Below are 20,047 nucleotides of genomic sequence, written 5' to 3'. Positions count from 1 at the left end.
ACCTTTTTGGGCTACTTTCTCACATTAACCCACCGTCACCATCTCCCACTGAGGCCAAAGTCTGTTCTTTATATGTCTGTTTCTTCTTTGCTGCCCTGCATGTTGGATGTTCAGCACCACCTACAAGGTCCTCAACTCCATATATTTGTGTTAACGGACAGTGTTTGTCTTTCTCTTTCTGACTTACTTCACGCAGTATAGTAGGCTCCACGTTCATTCCATCTCATTAGAACTGACATGGATGCGTTCCGTGTTAGAGCTGTGTAAGACACCGCTGTGTATGTGTACTCCAACTTCCTTATCCCTTCATCTGCTGATGGACACATAGGCTGCTTCCACGTCCTAGCTATTGTAAATAGTTCTACGCTGAAGACTGGGATACCCGTTTTTTACTATGTGCTTCTAGGGCATGTAAACGTTCACAGACACGCCCCCCTGGGAACTGACTTGAAAGAATCAAGCTGTCTTTAGTGTTTTCGGGGAGGGTAAGTGTACATATCTCTGTCTCTCTCTGTTTTGCAAGGAACCCCCTCCCCCCAGCTTTTGAGACACTTACGATGGTGTGCCCCCCTTCACCTAAAATAGAAAACCGAAGAAGCTGCTTCACGTGAAGACCAATGGCCAGCATAGTTCTCTTGGACGGGAAAGTAGTGAAGAGTGGTCTGGTGCTGAAGTGGATCGAGAGTGAGACACCAGTAAACCTGAATTAATTGCAAAGGAAAAATAAAAAGCATCAGCTGCATGTGTGCGCGTATTGTTTGGGCAGGTCCTCAGGACAAACACTTCAGCTGCATGTAGGAGAGTCAGTCCACCGCGTGGGAATTACCAGTCCGTGGAGATTCGTAGAGGGGGCTAAGTCATATGTTGGGGTTGTGTCAGGGGGTGCAGTTCTTCCCGTGGGGTGGGGGTTGGGGAGGATGGAGAAGGAAGACGAGGGGCCCATTGACTGTGGGTCTGGCAGTTTTACAAGGGAAATGTGGATGTTCGTGGAAAGGGTCTGGTGAACAAGGGCCAGAGATTGAAACAGTGGAACGCAATTCTGTTGGAAGGTGGTGGCCCAGGTATCTTCTCTGTTGCCTATCATCAGACACTTTAATAAGAGTACAGAACAAGGGAAAAGCCTTAACATTGAACTCGCTATGAACCTCGAAGGCCACATGTGTATGAGTGTGTATATGAGTGCACGGTCAGCTTTGCTGAGAGTCCGCTTCCCAGAGCTGGGGTTCCGGGTAACATCTTAGGGGATCGTGTATAAGGTATATGGAGGGGGGCTGTGGCCTAGGGAGAAAGTGAGGGGTGGGAAGGCAGTGAGGATATTAGTTTCTGGCAAAAGTGACCAGGGGAAAAGAGAAAATGCAAGGAATCAGATAAAGGAAAACAGATCCCATCGTAGATGTTAGAGCTCATGTGAACTCTGTTATTTTTTCCAGGAACTCAGCTTCGGTACAGCGTGTCCAGGGGCAGAAGTGAGGGGAAAGAGGCTGTTAGGGCGAGCCTACGCAGCCATGTGCTCTGTGTCCCATGCTGCTACTGCTGCTGCTGCTGCTGCTGCTGCTGCTGCTGCTGCTGCTGCTGCTGCAGCTCAGGGGTCAATATCCCTTTTTCCAGGAAGGCTTAAGGCCTTTGCCCAAGGCCCTCTGCCAGGCCAAGCTGTAGGAAAAACATTTTTCTCACCAGCCCTGTGGTGACAGTTTCTCTTCCTTGCGGGACGGCTCAGCACAGAATGTTTTCAACCACAAGGGAGCTGTCCTTCATCTAGGGCTTTGCCACTACTGTGTGGGCCAAGGGCCAGTGGGAACACCTGGAGCATATGGAGCTCACTGAAGGACTGGTCAGCACTTAGGGTGGTCCTTCTGAAGTAGATGACTGCTTTCTGGAATCGCGTCCACCTCTGGATTGAGCAAAAGACAGACTGGCACAAATGGAGTAGGCAGAGTTCGTCTGTCCCCCCACTGTTGTCCTCTCATCCCAGATAGAAGGGCTCCACCGTGGGCATGCCTGAGGGTGATGTCCCACATGAAGTTCTCACTCTACAACTTTTCTCCCTGAAGCAGCACCTCTTTTGAGGGCAAAGGGTAAAGTTCACAGGTTTTATGGATGTCCTCTTCACGGTGCCCTGCATGAGATCTCCTGCCCAGGGCCAGCTTTTGCATTTGAGCATGTACACCCCAGCTTTGCCCCTTCTACAGAGACGCATCTACAGCGCTAGAAGGCAAGGCTTGGCCGTCTCTGGGTGCTTTCTGAACAAGCAGCCCAGGAGACACTGGAAACAGGTCTTCTTACTCTCTGAATCTGTAAACGTCCAAGAATCCGTGGGGCTCCGGCAGGCTGGTACCTGTCTTTCCCAGCCCTAGTTCAAAACAAAACAAAGCAGAAACTATGGTGTGATAACTCTACAGCGGGTGTGAGATGGCATACTGGGGCATGGTTTTCGGGACCTTAGACTGGGCTCATTCTAGGGACTGCATGGCATTTACCCACATTCAGAAGTTTCCGTAAGGCATTGCAAAGAAGTTAAAGACAAGAAAAGTTTAGGACAGGGTCCCCCAGGGCCTAATATTTCCTGCCAGTGCTTCAGGACCAGGGCTGGCTTTAGCTCTAACCTGTCCTCGAGTGGAGTGCAGAGATAGTCTTCGTTGACTGGATGGATGGTCATCCTCTGGAGACTTGCCGTGACTTGTGTCCCAGGCTCTCTAGGGCTTTCACTTGGGCCCTAAAGTCTAGGTGCTCTTAGAGTTGACTGCACACTTGGACGTGTTGTGTAAGGTTTTCCTCCACCGAATAGCAGCTGCCAACTATCAACACCCCTTGAGAGTCCAGTGTGGACTGAGGCATTCTGTGCTCCAGGCAATCTAGTCAGACAGGTTTTAGATAGTTGGTCATTTTCAGGAACTGATTTCATGATCCCAATCCCTGCATCTCATGATTAGAAAAGCATTAAATCCCTTGGTAGTGACATCAGCTCTTTGACTACCGGAAAATCTTTTGTAAACTGAATATTTAATTGTATTGAACTCCCCTTCACCAGGGGCTTCCCTGGTGGCTCACTGCTTGCAATGCAAGAGACCTGGATTTGATCCCTGGGTCAGGAAGATCCCCTGGGTCAGGAAATGGTAAGCCACTCCAGAGAATTCCATGGACAGAGAAACTGCAGGTTACAGTCTATGGAGTCACAGAGTCTGACATGCCTGAACAATTAACACTTTCACTCTCCCCGTTACCAAAATATAACATATTGATCTCTCCTGACCCACCTCTTTGGAGCAGTCTCTCAGAGCTATCTGAGGTGCTGTCTCCTGCACTGCAGTCCTGATTTTGTTACAAATACAACCTGTAATTTTCAAGTTGTGCATCTTTGTAGTTGACAGAAATCTGAGTCTTACTTACTCATGAACAAAATTAAATGTTAAGTTGTATAGCTAAAATTCTGTTTTGTGGCATAAATGTCTTTTTCAGTGACTACCATGTAGTTACTTTTTAGCATGTGAGATGAGTGCCATTGTGTGGTAGTTTGAGCATTCCTTGGCATTGCCTTTCTTTGGGATTGGAAAGAAAACTGACCTTCTCCAGTCCCGTGGCCAGTGCTGAGGTTTTCCAGTAGTCTTGTATGGATGTGAGAACTGGACTGTGAAAAAACTGAGCCCCCAAGAATTGATGCTTTTGAACTGTGGTGTTGGAGAAGACTCTTGAGAGTCCCGTGGACGGCAAGGAGATCCAACCAGTCCTGGGTGTTCTTTGGAAGGAATGATGGTGAAGCTTAAACTCCAGTACTTTGGCCACCTCATGCGACGACTTGACTCATTGGAAAAGACTCTGATGCTGGGAGGGATTGGGGGCAGGAGGAAAAGGGGACAATAGAGGATGAGATGGCTGGATTGCATCACGGACTCAGTGGATGTGGGTTTGGGTGAACTCCGGGAGCTGGTGATGGACAGGGAGGTGTGGCCTGCTGCAATTCACGGGGTCGCAGAGTCCGACATGACTGAGCGACTAAACTGAACTGAACCATGCAATTAAATGACAGTAAAACTAAGGAGGTTTTAGTTGTTACAACAGGCAGATAGCTATGAGAACAGAAATGGAGACAGTGGCCATGAGGCAGGAAATTATTCGTCCTGTAAACAGCAGGGGTCCATAGGTAGACAAAAGCAGGAATGTCCAGACTGACAGGAATTCACACGTTTTCAATGATAAGTGTCCCAAAGCCAGCAAAGAAATGTGGGGAATGGAAGGAATCTCATTCACATGTCAAGTGAAAGTGAGGTGAAGTCGCTCAGTTGTGTCTGACTCTTCGTGACCCCATGGACTGCAGCCCACCAGGCTCCCCTGTCCCTGGGAGTCTCCAGGCAAGAATACTGGAGTGGGTTGCCATTTCCTTCTCCAATATTCACATGTAACATATTGCTTATTTTGCTTTCATTACAAAAAGGTTAGCCTTGCAAAAAAGAAATACTAGATCATGCATCAACACCATGACACTTCTGATTTAAGCTAAATAAAGACAATGGTCCCTCCTCCCCTCAGGAGACTGGAGCTGGGATGAAAATCAGGGAAAGGACCTCCAAAATCCTTCCCCCTTTTGGTTTGTATGCCCTTCATAGCTGGTTTACCAAAGAAGTGCTGAGTAGCACCTCCTCACCTACCTGCCTATTCTCCCTCTAAGGACAAACCCTTGCTTAACTAAAACACTCATTTTACTTAACTTCCTATCTTGAAATTCTCTTTGCAATAAGGCAAGAACCTTAAACTCACTGGGAACAAGATTATTTATTCATGAAGAAGGAACAAATATAGCTTAACAACTAGTAGGAAACTTTTTTTTTCATTAATAGGAGAGACTGATTTACCTTAGAAGTCACCAAATTGAGAGTATTTTTAGAGGTAAAAGCAAAAGTATCTTTAACAACTTAGCAGAAATTACAACAATTCAAAGTTTAATGGAGTATTACTCAGCCATTAAAAAGAATACATTTGAATCAGTTCTAATGAGGTGGATGAAACTGGAGCCTATTATACAGAGTGAAGTAAGCCAGAAAGAAAAACACCAATACAGTATACTAATGCATATATATGGAATTTAGAAAGATGGTAACAATAACCCTGTGTTTGGCAAAACTAATACAATTATGTAAAGTTTAAAAATAAAATAAAATTAAAAAAAAAAAAAGAAAGAAAGAAACAGTGATGTATAGAACAGTCTTATGGACTCTGTGGGAGAGGGAGAAGGTGGGAAGATATGGGAGAGTGGCATTGAAACATGTATAATATCACGAATGAAACAAGTCGCAAGTCCAGGTTCGATGCACGATACTGGATGCTTGGGGCTGGCGCACTGGGATGACCCAGAGGGATGGTATGGGGAGGGAGGAGGGAGGAAGGTTCAGGATGGAGAACACATGTATACCTGTAGCGGATTCATCTCGATATTTGGCAAAACTAATACAATATTGTAAAGTTTAAAAAAAAAAAAAGTTAACAGTTAGGACTGGACAAGGAACAGACTGGTTCCAAATCAGGAAAGGAGTATGTCAAGGCTGTATACTGTCATTCTGCTTAATTTATATACTGAGTACATCATATGAAATGTCAGATAAGCTGGAGTCAAAAGATTACTGAGAGAAGTATCAATAATCTCAGATGACACCACCCTTATGGCAGAAAGCAAAGAGGAATTCAAGAGCCTCATAATGAACATGAAAGAGGAGAGTGAAAAAGCTGGCCTAACATTCAACATGCAAAAAGCGAAGATCATGGCATCTGGTCCCACAAGCTTCATGGCAAATAGATGAGGAAAATATGCAAACAGTGACAAGCTTTACTTTCTTGGGCTCCAAAAACAACTGCAGATGGTGACTGTATCCATGAAATTAAAAGACAGTTGCTCTTTGGAAGGAAAGATATGATAAACAGCATATGATAGATAGGTATGATGGACAGCATACTAAAAAGAAGGGACATTACTTTGTTGACAAAGGTCCATCTAGTCAAAGTTACTTTTCCAGTAGTCATGTATGGATGTGAGAGTAAGACCATAAAGAAGGCTGAGTGCCAAAGAATTGATGCTTTTGAGCTATGGTGTTGGAGAAGACTCTTGAGAGTCCCTTGGATTGCAAGGACATCCAACCAGTCCATCCTAAACCACATCAGTCCTGGGTGTTCATTGGAAGGACTGATGATGAACTTGAAACTCCAATACTTCGGCCACCTGATGTGAAGAGCTGACTCAACTGAAAAGACCCTGATGCTAGGAAATACTGAGGGCAGGAGAAGGGGACAACAGAGGAAGAGATGGTAGGATGCCATCAGTGACTTGATGGATATGAGTTTGAGCAAGCTCTGGGAGTGGGTGATAGATAGGAAAGCCTGGTGTGCTGCAGTCCATAGGATTGCAGAGTGGAACATGACTCAGCGACTGAGCTGAACTGAAAGTTTAATTCCTCGGAGTGGAAGAAGAAAACAGGGATACAGACCAAATAATAAAAGTGTGTCCTTAAATGATGGCCAGCTTATGCAGGAAATTGAATACTGTAAGTTATTTTTAATAAAATATCACTTAAATTAAAGAACTTTAAACAAAAAGAACACCCATTTATTAATTGCAATACACATAAAATTTCATTCAAAACCTAAGCATTAAACATTACTTTAGGAATGGAGCTAACAGGGCTTCCAGGTGGCTAACTCTTAAAGAATCTGCCACCGAAAAAAATCCAGCATAACCAAACACAAGTAAACAGGAAAATGTCATTAACAACTGATGTAATAAGGGCCTTTAGTGAGAATCTGTCAGGTTCTAAATAGAGTCTGAATATAATGAAAGATGGGCGGGAAATTCTAAAACATTAAAGTCACTTTTGCCCTAATTCATTGATAAATGTAAAGCAATGTCAGTCAAAACTCCAATGGCTTATGGAACTATATAAAGGAAACAGCCAGAAAAATAAAAGATAAAATTGAACAATAATAGAGTTACTTCCGAAGTAATGTGCTACATGGCAATACATAGCAGAAAATTTCATTAAGAGAAGTAGAAACAAGAGCTGAGAAAAAGATGTGCATACTTTTTAACTTTTATGCTAGTTTTTACTGGAAAAATTGGTGTTTCACTAAGAAATGAAAATAATTCTATCATATATCACAGTAAGAAAAAAAATAATAGAGTAGGTATAAAAAGCCAAACTAACACTTTTAGAAAGTTATGTAACACTTTAATTTCAAGATAAAAATTCCTAACACAAAGTACTAAAAGTTTACAATACATACAGAACTAATGAAAAATCACAAATGGAAAGTTTTCTCTAACACAAAAACATCAAATAAAAACAAGCAACATACAAGAAGATAACCCCTTTAAGTCAAGACAGTTTCAAGGACTTTTTTCCACTTTTAGATGATTTAAAATTCATAGTTACTAAACACTAAACAAATTATGCCTTTATATTCAGCATACACAGCAAAGCCTGGGATACAGAGTTCTATATCAACATACAGAAGAAGAATACTTCGTTGTGCAGGTTTTTTAACACTGTTTCTAAAGCAACTTGATATTCTTTATTACTAAAAACCAGTTTAATGGCTAGGGTCAACAGAAAGGTACAACATTTCTTACATCAGGAGCATTTTCAACAGGGAATTTTACATTTCTGGGTTAACTGCCATTTTCAAATTAAGCCAACTACAGGAACCTTCAGGTCAAACTGATTTTAAAAACAGTAACTCATTACACATAAACTGTAGAGAAATTTAGTTATAGTTGAAATTTACTTTTTATTCTCTGTACTACAGACAACAAATTCATTTTTGTCGAATGAACACTTTAACAGGATAGGCCTTTAACTTTGGTTATAATTTTCAGAGTTTACTCTTTAACATGCTCAAAAACAGAATCTTTATAGCAATGTTTGGGAGAAATTATTTTCTAGGTTGCCATTCTCATATACTCACGAATGTTGTCACTATTATAACAAGATATCCTGTCAAGGATCTTTCTGTTGCTCAAAGTTTCCAGGGTAGGTAATACAGACACTATCATAATGGATTCATAGGAAATAATTAGAAATTATGCTAGGAAGTTTATATTCTTATTCAGTCCTCACAAATACTACAGCACAACTAAATGAAAGTTATGCTTTCATAATGTCTAGCATCAAAATAGCAGTTTGAGATCAGGTTGCAATTTCAGAAGTTACCAATCTAACTACTTAAAAAATATCCTGTTCTTTCTCAGCTTTGTACTAGGATCAGTAACTTACTGCTTACTTTGTTCCTGCTTACCTGGACAGTGTTGCCTTGAACTTCATGTAAATATCAATGTCACTTTCATGCACTATCCTTTGTCTTGAAAATGTATTCAACTATGCCTTTGACTTCTAACATTTGGAACAATCCTAAGAAATTTCTTAATCTGTCTTCTGAGTTTGCCTCAAATATTGTTAATTGAACCTTTAAAAAGTAAATTTCCCCTAATTTGCTGTTACTTTAAAAGGAAATTGCAAATCTCTCCACTAATTTTGCCAATTCCATTTGTCCTGCAGCTCTTATACTTGTTTCTTAATAAAAAGTTGATGTATTATTATTGATACCTAAATCTACCTATAAAAACCCTTAACTTTCCTTATAGATAAGCCTATACTTTTGGGTTAGATCAAGTACTCCAAAATGAAGTTAAAATCATCATTACTTAAAACACTGCCTTTCCAACAAATCTAGAACTATTTACTTTCATTAAGATACATACTCAGAATACTTAACTAGTTCAATCTCAACTTAGGTACAAATTGTTTTCTTTTTAATCATGGCACTTTTGTCATTAGCCACTTGAATGGCTAAGAAAATTGATACTTAACTTTAGACTTAAACATTTTAGTCATATATCTAAATTTTCTTCTGATTTATACTATTGTTTTAAAAAGTTGGACACATCATTTCAGTAAAGACGCAAACATCACTTTCAGGTTTTTTAGAGACTTGTCAAACCTTTTATACACTGCTTTCAAAAATAGCATGTAATATTTGTTAACCTAAATAGAAAGCAGGTACAGCTTGCAATGGAGAAATACCGTATTGCTTAATTCTGAATGCATTCATGTGCAAAGACACAAAGGGAAACTTTAAGCAAACAGCACAATTCACCCTCCAAACAAGTGTTTTTATGCTTGTTTAACGCACCAGTAAAATAAACAGTGGCATTTCGCAAAACACACTCTGAAAATTTAGACATTAAATTAAAAATTTTTAACTTCTATTTTTCAATTAGCAGACAACTATGAAATTACTTTGAGTAACTCTATTTTTCAACTTATCTGAATGATTCTATTTTTCAATTTATCTGAAAATTCATGGAGGGTAAAGTTTACAGCTCTTCCCTCCAAAGCCAATGCTTTTTTCTTCAGCAGTACTCAAGTATGAATTAAAACAGAAACTCACACAAAATTTTCCCATGCCAAGAAAACATGGTATGTGAGTATTATTTTTAGTATCTGTTTCGGCCTACTCTTTCAGATCGGTTTCCCCCATGACCTCCCCTGGAAGCCTCATAACCTGAGCTACTGTATGACTCATGAGGAGCAGGGTACACCCTATCCTTGGAGGATGGAAATCCTTGTTCTTGTCTTCCACCACGGTCACGACCACTTAAGTATGTATCACTTCGGCTGCATGAGTAACTTTTCTGCCCTCCTCCATTTCTATCTCTTGTACTGCTATAATCGTCATAGTGACGACCTCTGCCGTAACTCAGAGGTGGACCTCTTCCTGATACAGCACCGTGGGAGCCCCCTGTGAAATTAATAATTGATAAAATTATAAAATTTTCCCATTACTACTATAACATGACTATAAAGTACTAAATCTTTCAAAGGCTAGCCTTTATCTGCCTCTGTGGTGAAGATATGAATTAGTAGCCATGGTGAAGGGGCTTTCACATTTATTTAAAAAGAGCAGTATTTTTTAGCTCCAGTGGTTGAGAAGGCAATGGCAACCCACTCCAGTGTTCTTGCCTGGAGAATCCCAGGGACAGGGGAGCCTGGTGGGCTGCCATCTATGGGGTTGCACAGAGTCGGACATGACTGAAATGACTTAGCAGCAGTTTAAAGTAAATATTAATTTTTTGGAAAAGACTAAAATTTTGAACTTCATAATGTTCCTATGCTTCATACTCTTAATAGCACTTTTGTTTTTAAAAATGTTACAGTAATTTTTGTGATTAAAAAATGTAAGCTGCCAAATTACCCTTCATATCATTTTAAATGACTGATCAAAACTAATTCAAACCAATCAATTAGGTAGAAATTACTTTTTTTTCCCCCTGAGAAATTAGAAGTAAACTTGAGTAAATGATGTAGATCTAGCATGTCAATTCTAATTCTGTCCTTTCTGAGTTGTAACTGTACTCTTACCATAACTCCTATATGAATCCCTGTAAGAGCCTCCACTTCGATGTTCAGAATAATCTCTATCACGGCTTCCACCATAGCCATCATGATCACTAAATTTAAGAGAATTAATGTTAAAGAAAAAATTTCCGTAAGTTATTTGATTAGAAACAGAATTGTTTATAGTACCTATGTCCTCTAGAGGAATGATCATCCCAAGAACTTGAATGGCCATAATCATGGTATGCATAGTCTCTAGATGGTGGAGCATAATTCTTGGTGTCTCGCGAACTTGGATCTCTGCCTGAGTAACTTAAAACAAACAAACAAAAATAAATGAAAAGAATTCATACTGAATTCATACAGACAAAAAAAGTTTTAAATTCAAAGGATCTCAATATACTTTTCTTCAAGGAAGATATATAATGATGAACAAGAATGTAAAACACTGCTTAACATCATTATTTTTTTAGGAAGAAAAAAAGTTTTTCAATCTGAATGAGACACCTACTCTGCACCTAGTAGACAGGCTAACCCTAATATAAAGCATCAGGTGTTGGTGAGCATGCAGAAATCCTGTGTGTGCACAGTAAATAGAAAGCTGTGTCAGACTCTTAGTGACCTTGTGGACTGTAGCCCACCAGGCCCCTCTATTGATGGGATTTTTCAAGCAAGAATATGGAGTAAATTGCTGTTTTCTCATCCAGGGTATCTTCCCCACCTTGGGATTGAATCTGAGTCTCTTGCATTGGCAGGTGGGCTCTTAGCACTGCACCACCAGTGCAGTTATGGAGAAGATGAATGGTTCCTTAAAATACTGAAAATACTGTATGACCCAGGAATTCCAATTCAGAGTTTACACTCTGAATTGAAAGCAGGTACTCCAATGTTTGTACGCTTTAACCATAAAGATGGATAAACAAACAATGTTAACTATACATATAATGGTAGTTTAACCCCCACTCAAAAACTGAAGTACTGATTCATGCTTCAGCAAGGATTATCTTTGAAAACACTCACACTAATGGAAAAGCCACATATTAAAGGTCACATATTGTTAAGGCTTCCATGTGGCTCAGTTGGTAAAGCATCTGACTGCAATATGGAAGACCAGGGTCCAATCCCTCAGGAAGATCCTCTGGAGAATGGAATGGCTACCCACTACAGTATTCTGGCCTGGAGAACTCCATGGACAGTGGGGCCTGGCAGGCTACAGTGAACGTATGATATATTCAGGATTAGGTAAATTTACAGACACATGACGTAGGTGGGTGTCTCCTAGGGACACGGGGGGATAAAAATGGGAGCAACTGCTTATAGATTTTGTTTTGGGGTGATGAAATGTTTTGGAACTGAACAGAGATAGCGGTTGCAGAATTCTGAGTAGTTTAAATGCCACTGAACTGTTCACTTTTAAAATTTTGTTAGATACATTTTACCTCAACAAAATTAACTATGACTTAAAAATTCATGTATTTTATTTTTCTTTACCTGTCTTTAGTAGCATAACCATAATCTCTTGGTGACACATAGTTATCTCTCCGAGAAGACACTGGCTGTCTACGAGGACCTCCTCTGTAATTTTCTCTCCGCAATACTGGACCTTTAATTTAAAAATGCTCACATAAGTATCTCAGAATTGAGAGTAATATTTCAAAGAAAAATTCGAAAGACTGGTGTGTCTCCTCTCTCCAAAACAATTGAAAAAAAATACTTATAAAATCCGATTCATGCACATTTAGCTTGCTTTATAAATGTAATTTCTGAACATTTTATTTCCTGACATCTTCTGCTCCCTGTACATTTTGGATAATCTTTAAATTACAAGTAATAGAATCTCTCAAACTTTGAGTAAAGTCTAATTATTTTTTTGAAACTATTTTCACAGGTTCAATCACAAAGTAGTTGATTTTTTCCTAATGTTGATAAATTTAACATAAACTGCAACCTGAATTACTGACCTTTCCAAATGATAGTACTATTGAGTTCAACTACTTATTAGCAATAAAGGGCTCATTTGAAAAATGCTACCTCTTCCAAAACAGGAAAACTATTTACTGTAAATAATACTCACTTCTTGTGCTAATTCTTACTAATTCCTGGTGGTCAGACTTCTCTTGTTTTGTTTGCTCACTAGGCTAATAATCTAATGAAACTTTAGGTGTCTAAGCTTCTTTTGTATTTTGAAATCAATACCATAATACACTTAGCTTCATTAATATTCTATACATAAAAATGACAATTTGATAATGATTCAAAGTTTTTAGCTGTATCAAGAGCAAACAATGTAAAAATATGTTAAGAATCCAAACTACAGTTAATATGACAAGTTTCAGTTACTGTTTATAATTACATGAACCAGGTAGCCAATATAACATAGCTAAACTACTCTACATTCCAAATCGCTGACTCATAGGATATTAGTTTTCATGAAAATACTTGATCTTGAAACCACGTGAAAAATCCTACTAAGCAGCAAATGTTAGCAACTTCAAAAAAAAAAAAAAAAAAAAACCCAAGGAATTCTCTAGCAAGCATAGATTTAAAAGAAATGTCTTCCCCACTTCTATGTTAATCACCTACCACACATCTATAATTAGATGCTAAAGAATTATTTTTCATCCACAAATCAGCTAGTGATCAACAAACATGTGCATGTAATTCTCTTTTCATTTTGCTTCTTAAAGTTAAGGATTGATTTTTAAATAGCTCACGTTTACTAACTACTCAGAAACAATAGTCTCTGTATTATATAACGTTTACCTCGTCCTCTCATTCCACTACTGCTTCGCCCTTGAACAGAAGGAGCAGATCTTTTAGGAGAAGGACCTTGAGACGGTCCTTTTTTAACTGGATAGGGTCCTCTTGAAGAGCTCGTGTTGAGACTACATCCATTATCACCTGTATTTCAATGCAATTTTTTAGGTAGAGTAAACATTCTTAAAGTTTAAGTTTTGCTTACTGTTTATAGATCTTTAATAAAGAACTACCATTGCCTTCAGCATTTGTATTTGTCTAAACCAATAAAACTATTTCCTCATGTGATACATCAGTTAGTACAATTCAGTCAGTTTGAAAAATTTATGAAATGATTAAAGAACCACTGCTGTGATAGTAGTCTGAAGAGAATAGAGGAGGTGGAGAAAAACCAGGATAAAATAAAATTTTAAACACACTGGGAGGAAAATAATTCATACAATTCTGGTGTCAAAAAAGCTTTTAAAAATGTAACACAATAGGTGTTATGTCAAAACAATAAAAAAAATATGCACCTAAAAATATAAAAAACTCCTTTTATAGGAAAAAATGCAACCTCTCCAACAACCTTGGATCATTTAGTAACCTAGTACGTATTTACTTGGAGTAAAAACAAAAAACCCTGCTTTTAAGTGAATCCACACAGATCTGCTTTGTTCAAGGATCAACCTTTACTGTTAATTTTTCAAGGAAAAGGCTATGTTCTGTTCAACTCTAATAGTATTTAAGAATGCATGGTAAGTAATGAAATCTTTTTATCTAACTAGAAAAATGTTTACAGATATATTCCAGTTACACTTGGGAGAGTACACTTTGCAGAATATGAGCTAGTAAACTTTTCTCATCTCCTGAGAAAATAACAGAACTGTGTGATCTTATAATGAACACACCCTGTAACAGAACTTTTAAAAATATTTTCTAAAAAATCACACATCTGGTTGTCAAAAACAGAAGTGAAATGTTTTATTTTTCAAGATTGGTTATTGTTAGTAGAGGAGACAAAGTTTGTTAGATATATGGAAGTTTATGAACGGAAAGTGCCTCCCTTCTTTCTTACCAAGTAAAAACTTCTTTGAAAATATTTCATAATACCATTTGCAGTAACTCACTGTTCTCTAACACACACAAACATGCATATGTATGTACATATATGTAATTATACATACAAAACAGAGGCTTTTACATCTGTATCAAAGACAACTTTTCCAAAATGCGAATTTTATTACAACAGAACCCAGGAACAAAAGCACCATATCAAAATGACAGTGGAGAATTGCATAGAGTTGTCTGCACATACATGCTCAAGACAAATACTACAAGGTCAGTCCAAAAATACACAATGTTCACCCCTGAACTGTGTTATCTGTTATGTAATCTTCAAAGTTCTCCAGTACTTTTTACAATACAGTAGGACTACTCTGAGAGTATATAAATGTCTTTTTAATAGTTTAAATAAAGTTATTTGCCAAAATTGGAAAATTCTAATGTATGATCAACAGCAATGAATTGTGTAGAAAAACTGTTAAAGAGGCATCAATAACAATGGTAAAAAAAAGAATAAAATTTAAGCCATTTCCCTGTAAGATGATGAACTTTTTTTGCACATAAGTAATTTTATAACTACAACAATTCTTTACAACTTAGAAATAATTCTGATTATCAATAATGGTAATTTTCTCATTTAATATATTCTTGTAGATTATTCTTCTCATTAACAATGCAATAGAAATTGAGATTTACTAGATGTTCAAACTTAACAGTTTTTCAGTGCTATGGCGTCCTTGTATTTTAATACATTACCAAAGTTTCCTCCATGAGACATACGCCCTCTTGCTCCACCAGATCCTCCTCTTTCCCATCTCAGATTTCTTGGATGGCCCCTGTTTCTTGCAGGGGGTTGCAGTTTCTGTCTACCACCACTTTCAAAAGATGGTTTATTGGCTTGTTCTACTTTAATTGTTTTTCCATCCAAAAACTATAAGATTAAGTACAACATCAGTAATGTTACATAAATTTTAACTTATTATTGCAATGAATTAAATCAGTATTTTTCCCCAAAGCAAACGTTTTTTTCCTGAAATGACTGTGCTCTTCAATATGATGAACATGACTTAATTGGCAATTGCCTTTCCTAAGTCATCCAACACAAAGCGTATGTATTTCCTATTAGAACTTCCTGAACGGTTCTCTGGTATTAAATGATGAGTATCTCTCCTTTACCATGAAAAAGCACACATTTTTATTTTCTATAACATGCTTCATTTTAGTAAATTTTCCATTTAAAATTTCAGTTTCCCAAGGGTATGTAAAAGTATGCCTATTACTTATTCAAAATAATTGTTCCTATCATAATTATATTTTAGCATTTGTTCTATTAGACACAAACATAAATTTTCTCAATATAACTGCTGCTCTGTATTTACTCTAGTTCTAATAATTTTCTTCATTTTTCTTTTTTTAAAAATAGAACCTTTATTTGGCCATTAACATTTCTTGCCTTATACAACTGTTTTATTTTCTGTTCCCAGGGGGTTACTGACCGTAATGCTACTTCGTATTTTTCAGAAATGCTTAAATTTAATCTTCCAATATCTGCCTTAATATTTTACAGAGACCAAAAGGAGTTTTGAAAACCTAATAGGAATCATACTATATAGACTCTTGTTATTTCACATTATTTTTGGAAAACAATTTTAAATCCTAAATTTCCACCAGGACTTCTGGCTGAAATGGCCTCTAGATCAATATAATCATCCTCAAAAGCCATTTTCCCCTCATCTTAGGGTCTCATTTTCTATATCTTGGTTCAAAATATTTTCCACAAATTCATGCAGTGTCTCTTTCCCAACTCAGGATTTAGCAAATATTCCTAGATATACTGAAAAAAATAGTATTCACCACCCGATGAGCTCCACCAAAATTACTACTTTATTTTCCTTAACATTTCTGCGTGTAAAATTAATGTTTCTATTTGTACGTTTTTTCCCTTCACTCAGAACGCCAGTGCTTAAGAAAATAAATATTTTGTCTCATCCACAACCATTAATCAGCTAACTAAATTCAATCAATGCCTCGCAATATAACACCTATTGAATAAAAATTACTCAAGTGTAATTTCAGATTACATGTTCCAGTGCTTGACAACTAGAACAAATAAAAAAAAAAAAAAAAAAAGAGGAATTAGTTACCATCAAGTATTCTCAAGGAAAATTTATCTCTGTGACCCAAAGCTGAGTCAAACTTAACTTTTAGGTACTACCATATCTGAAAAATTAAAGGACAAGGGTCAACATGTGTCACATGTGTGAAATATACTAGAACCGTAACTGTAGATAATAGGGAATTAATGTATTTGCACTAAGGGAATGTAGAAGTTCCAGAGATAATTTAACAACAGGATATCATGAGTACAAAAGCCTATTACCCACAATATAAAATGGGGGAGATACAGACTTCCTTTTTATTTAATGTAACAATCCACAGACGGGGCACATCCTGGAGCAAACACAGTGCTCCATAGCTAGCTAAAGAAATGGGATGGGGAGGGAAGTGGGAGGGAGATAACATTTGTATGCTTATGGCTAATTCATGCTGATACACGGCAGAAACCAACACAATACTGTAAAGCAATTCTCCAATTTTTTAAAAAAGTTCAGCTTCTACGGGACAAATTTTTATTCCTAACACTGATACACTGAAGAGTGACTTAAATAGAAAATGCCAAGACTTAAAATACAGTATGAAATACGGGGAGAGTGCTGAAGGTTAAAACCTATTTGTATTTACACCTGAATGTTAATAGAAGACAGATTTAATCTGTTTTGTTAATGCTGGTATTAACTTCAATCTCTTCCCAACCAGAGGAACTAGTATTTATGTGACAAAAAGGAGTGAAGCCTTACAAAGCATTATACTACTGTAACAATAAAGAAATCTATGCTGCTGCTGCTAAGTCACTTCAGTCGTGTCCGACTCTGTGCGACCCCATAGACGGCAGCCCACCAGGCTCCCCTGTCCCTGGGGTTCTCCAGGCAAGAACGCTGGAGTGGGTTGCCATTTCCTTCTCCAGCGCATGAAAGTGAAAAGTGCAAGTGAAGTCACTCAGTCGTGTCAAACTCTGCAACCCCATGGACTGCAGCCCACCAGGCTCCTCCGCCCATGGGATTTTCCAGGCAAGAGTACTGGAGTGGGGTGCCATTGCCTTCTCCAAAAGAAATCTATAAATAGTATTAAATGAAGAACATACATTATTAAGACTTACCTTTCCATTCATTTCTTTGGCAGCATCCTTTGCATCTGCGGGGCTCTCAAAAGTAATGAAAGCAAAGCCTCTCGACTTGTTTGTGTTCCGATCCTTTATCAAGAGAACTGTAATACACGTAAATCTTTTAAATTTAAAATGTCACATAAAATTGAACTTTACTATTTTCAAAATTATCACTCCTTTGACAATTTCTCATAAGACCCTTTAACATACTTGAATGTTACCAACATAGTACAAACTTTTGAAAGTTACTTAAAAACAAAAATCTATATATCGTTTTATACATGATATAAAAATATCACATAATTTGATTTTTATATATTATTCCTAGTATTCTAAAAATGAACAGTAAATCTCAATAATTCTACTATTACCATGTCTTATTCTCTTTCACATCCCAGGACCACTAGTACATTTTAAAGGCACTGTTTTCTTCCCTTTTCAGTAAGAGGAGACCCTTTCACTGACTGCCAAGTACTTGCCCAATTAAAAAAACAAAAACCTGAAACTACTCATAGTTGTCCATGGATATATATCAAGTAGACATTTGCTTTAAAGAGTTACGTATGTTGATTCTAGAGTTCGAGTCAGTTCAGTCGCTCAGTCATATCCGATTCTAGAGTTACCTGCCACAATGTGACCATATTTCCCAAATTCAGCTTCAAGAGACTCCTCCGTTGTTTCAGCACTGAGGCCTCCTATTAACAGTTTTCCAGGCCGATCTGCTTCCATCATTTTACTGTTAGGTGGCAAAAAATATACCAAAGAACAAATTATGAGCCAAAATGTTCCAATATCATTTAAAAAGAACTGAACTTTTAAAAATGTTTACTTAAAATACAAGGAAGCTTGTAACGCAAAAAGGAAAACAAGCCCTGACCTAATGAATGCTGTTTTTTTACAGATAACAAAAACCTGTAAGTTTAAATTACATTAGAAGGCTGCTGGAAAACTGTTTTGAGCTGCAGTGTTTAAAGAATTCACTCATTAAAACCTAAATACAGTATCTAAGTTTTATAAAATGTACATAAAATACACTAAACACATTTTCAAATTTCCCCATTTTCTCACGTTTATATTGATTACACAACAAATAATCTGTAAAATACACTTAAATTTAAAAACTTCTACAATACTAAGTCATAAAAGCCACAAGAGAATAAAATACTTTGCTGAGGAAAATTTAACCTGTGGTTACTTATTTTGGTAAACTAAGAATCATAGCTCCAGACAAAATAATGTTAACTTTTATGAACATTAAAATTTGACCATTTTTGTTAAGTTAATCAACAGTTCAACATTTGAAAACTTTAGTTTTAAGTCATATAAGTAAAATGGTTCGGTATACTGGTTAAGTTTTTCAACTACTGTCACTATCTCAGAGAAAAACTGTTTAAAAAAAAAAAAGAGTGCACGTGAAACAAAATGGAGCCTGGGCTGTTACATCCAGATGCGCAATTAGCAGACTCAAGGCAAGGGAGAAAATCTGAGTTATACACCAAAGCAATATCCCATGACTAGTAGCCAGAAGCCAAGAGAGAAAAGCTGGATTAGGCACCAAAGCAACAGCCCCCACAACTAGCAGCCCCAAGCCAAGGGAGAAAAGCCAGGTTAAACACCAAAGCAATAGTCCGGTGCCCTAGCAGCCCCAAGGCAAGGAGGGGAAAAAAAAAAAAAAAAAAAAGCCAAATTACACACTAGAGTAACATTCAGCCCAACTAGCAGCCCCAAGTGGAGGGAGAAAAGTCGCGTTACCCACCAAAGCAGCATTCCGCACAACTAGCAGCCCCAAGCCAACGGAGAAAAGGCGAATTACACACCAGAGCAACATTCTGCACGACTAAGCCCCCGCAACTAGCAGCCCCAAGCCAAGGGAGAAAAGCCGGTTTACACACCAAAGCAACAGTCCGGTAAACTAGCAGCCCCAAGGCAAGGGAAACAAACAAACAAACAAACAAAAAAGCCAAATTACACACTAGAGCAACATTCAGCCCAACTAGCAGCCCCAAGTGGAGGGAGAAAAGCCGCGTTACCCACCAAAGTAGCATTCCGCACAACTAGCAGCCCCAAGCCAACGGAAAAAAGCCAAACTACACACCAGAGCAACATTCTGCACAACTAGAAGACCCTAGCGGAGGGAGAAATTTCGCATTACACACCAAAGAAGCATTCCGCGCCTCTAACAGGCACCAGCCAACGGGGGAAAAAATGCATTACACACCAAAGCAACATTCTGCATGACCAGCGGTCCCAACTGGAGAAAGAAATGGCAACCCACTCCAGTATTCGTGCCTGGAGAATCCCAGGGACGGGGGAGCCTGGTGGGCTGCGGTCTATAGGGTCGCACAGAGTCAGAGACGACTGAAGCAGCGGCCCCAAGTGGACAGCAAAAAAGCCGCATTACACACCAAAGCCACATTTTGCGAGAAACCAACGCAACATTCCACATGACTAGCAGCCCCAAACCAACGGAAAAAAGCCGAACTGCACACCAAGGCAACACTGCACACGACTAGCAGCCCCAAACCAACAGGAAAAAAATGAATTACACACCGAAAGCAACCAACATCCCGCCCTAGTAGCCATAAGCTTGTGGAGAAAGATCCAGCCTTATACATCAAAGAAAAGTTACAAAGCAAAAACAGCTTTCTCA

The 20,047-nt window shown here is 38.3% G+C and overlaps 1 protein-coding gene across 1 annotated transcript; it reads right to left on the bottom strand.

Annotated features, from left to right (window-relative positions):
• Window positions 1-7,219: 7,219 nt before the first annotated feature.
• LOC133243866 (RNA-binding motif protein, X chromosome-like) lies at window positions 7,220-18,160 on the bottom strand. The gene is made up of 8 exons (XM_061410592.1): window positions 18,021-18,160; window positions 17,392-17,498; window positions 14,931-15,105; window positions 13,137-13,274; window positions 11,865-11,976; window positions 10,563-10,685; window positions 10,398-10,486; window positions 7,220-9,777 (listed from the first exon to the last, which is right to left on the bottom strand). The coding sequence occupies exons 1-8, from the start codon at window positions 18,127-18,129 to the stop codon at window positions 9,473-9,475; spliced, it is 1,158 nt and encodes a 385-aa protein (XP_061266576.1). The 5' UTR covers window positions 18,130-18,160; the 3' UTR covers window positions 7,220-9,472.
• Window positions 18,161-20,047: the final 1,887 nt, after the last annotated feature.

The sequence above is a fragment of the Bos javanicus genome, chromosome Y (genome assembly GCF_032452875.1).
Source record: "Bos javanicus breed banteng chromosome Y, ARS-OSU_banteng_1.0, whole genome shotgun sequence".
NCBI classification, from domain to species: domain Eukaryota; kingdom Metazoa; phylum Chordata; class Mammalia; order Artiodactyla; family Bovidae; genus Bos; species Bos javanicus.
This window is presented reverse-complemented; position numbering and strand designations above follow the sequence as displayed.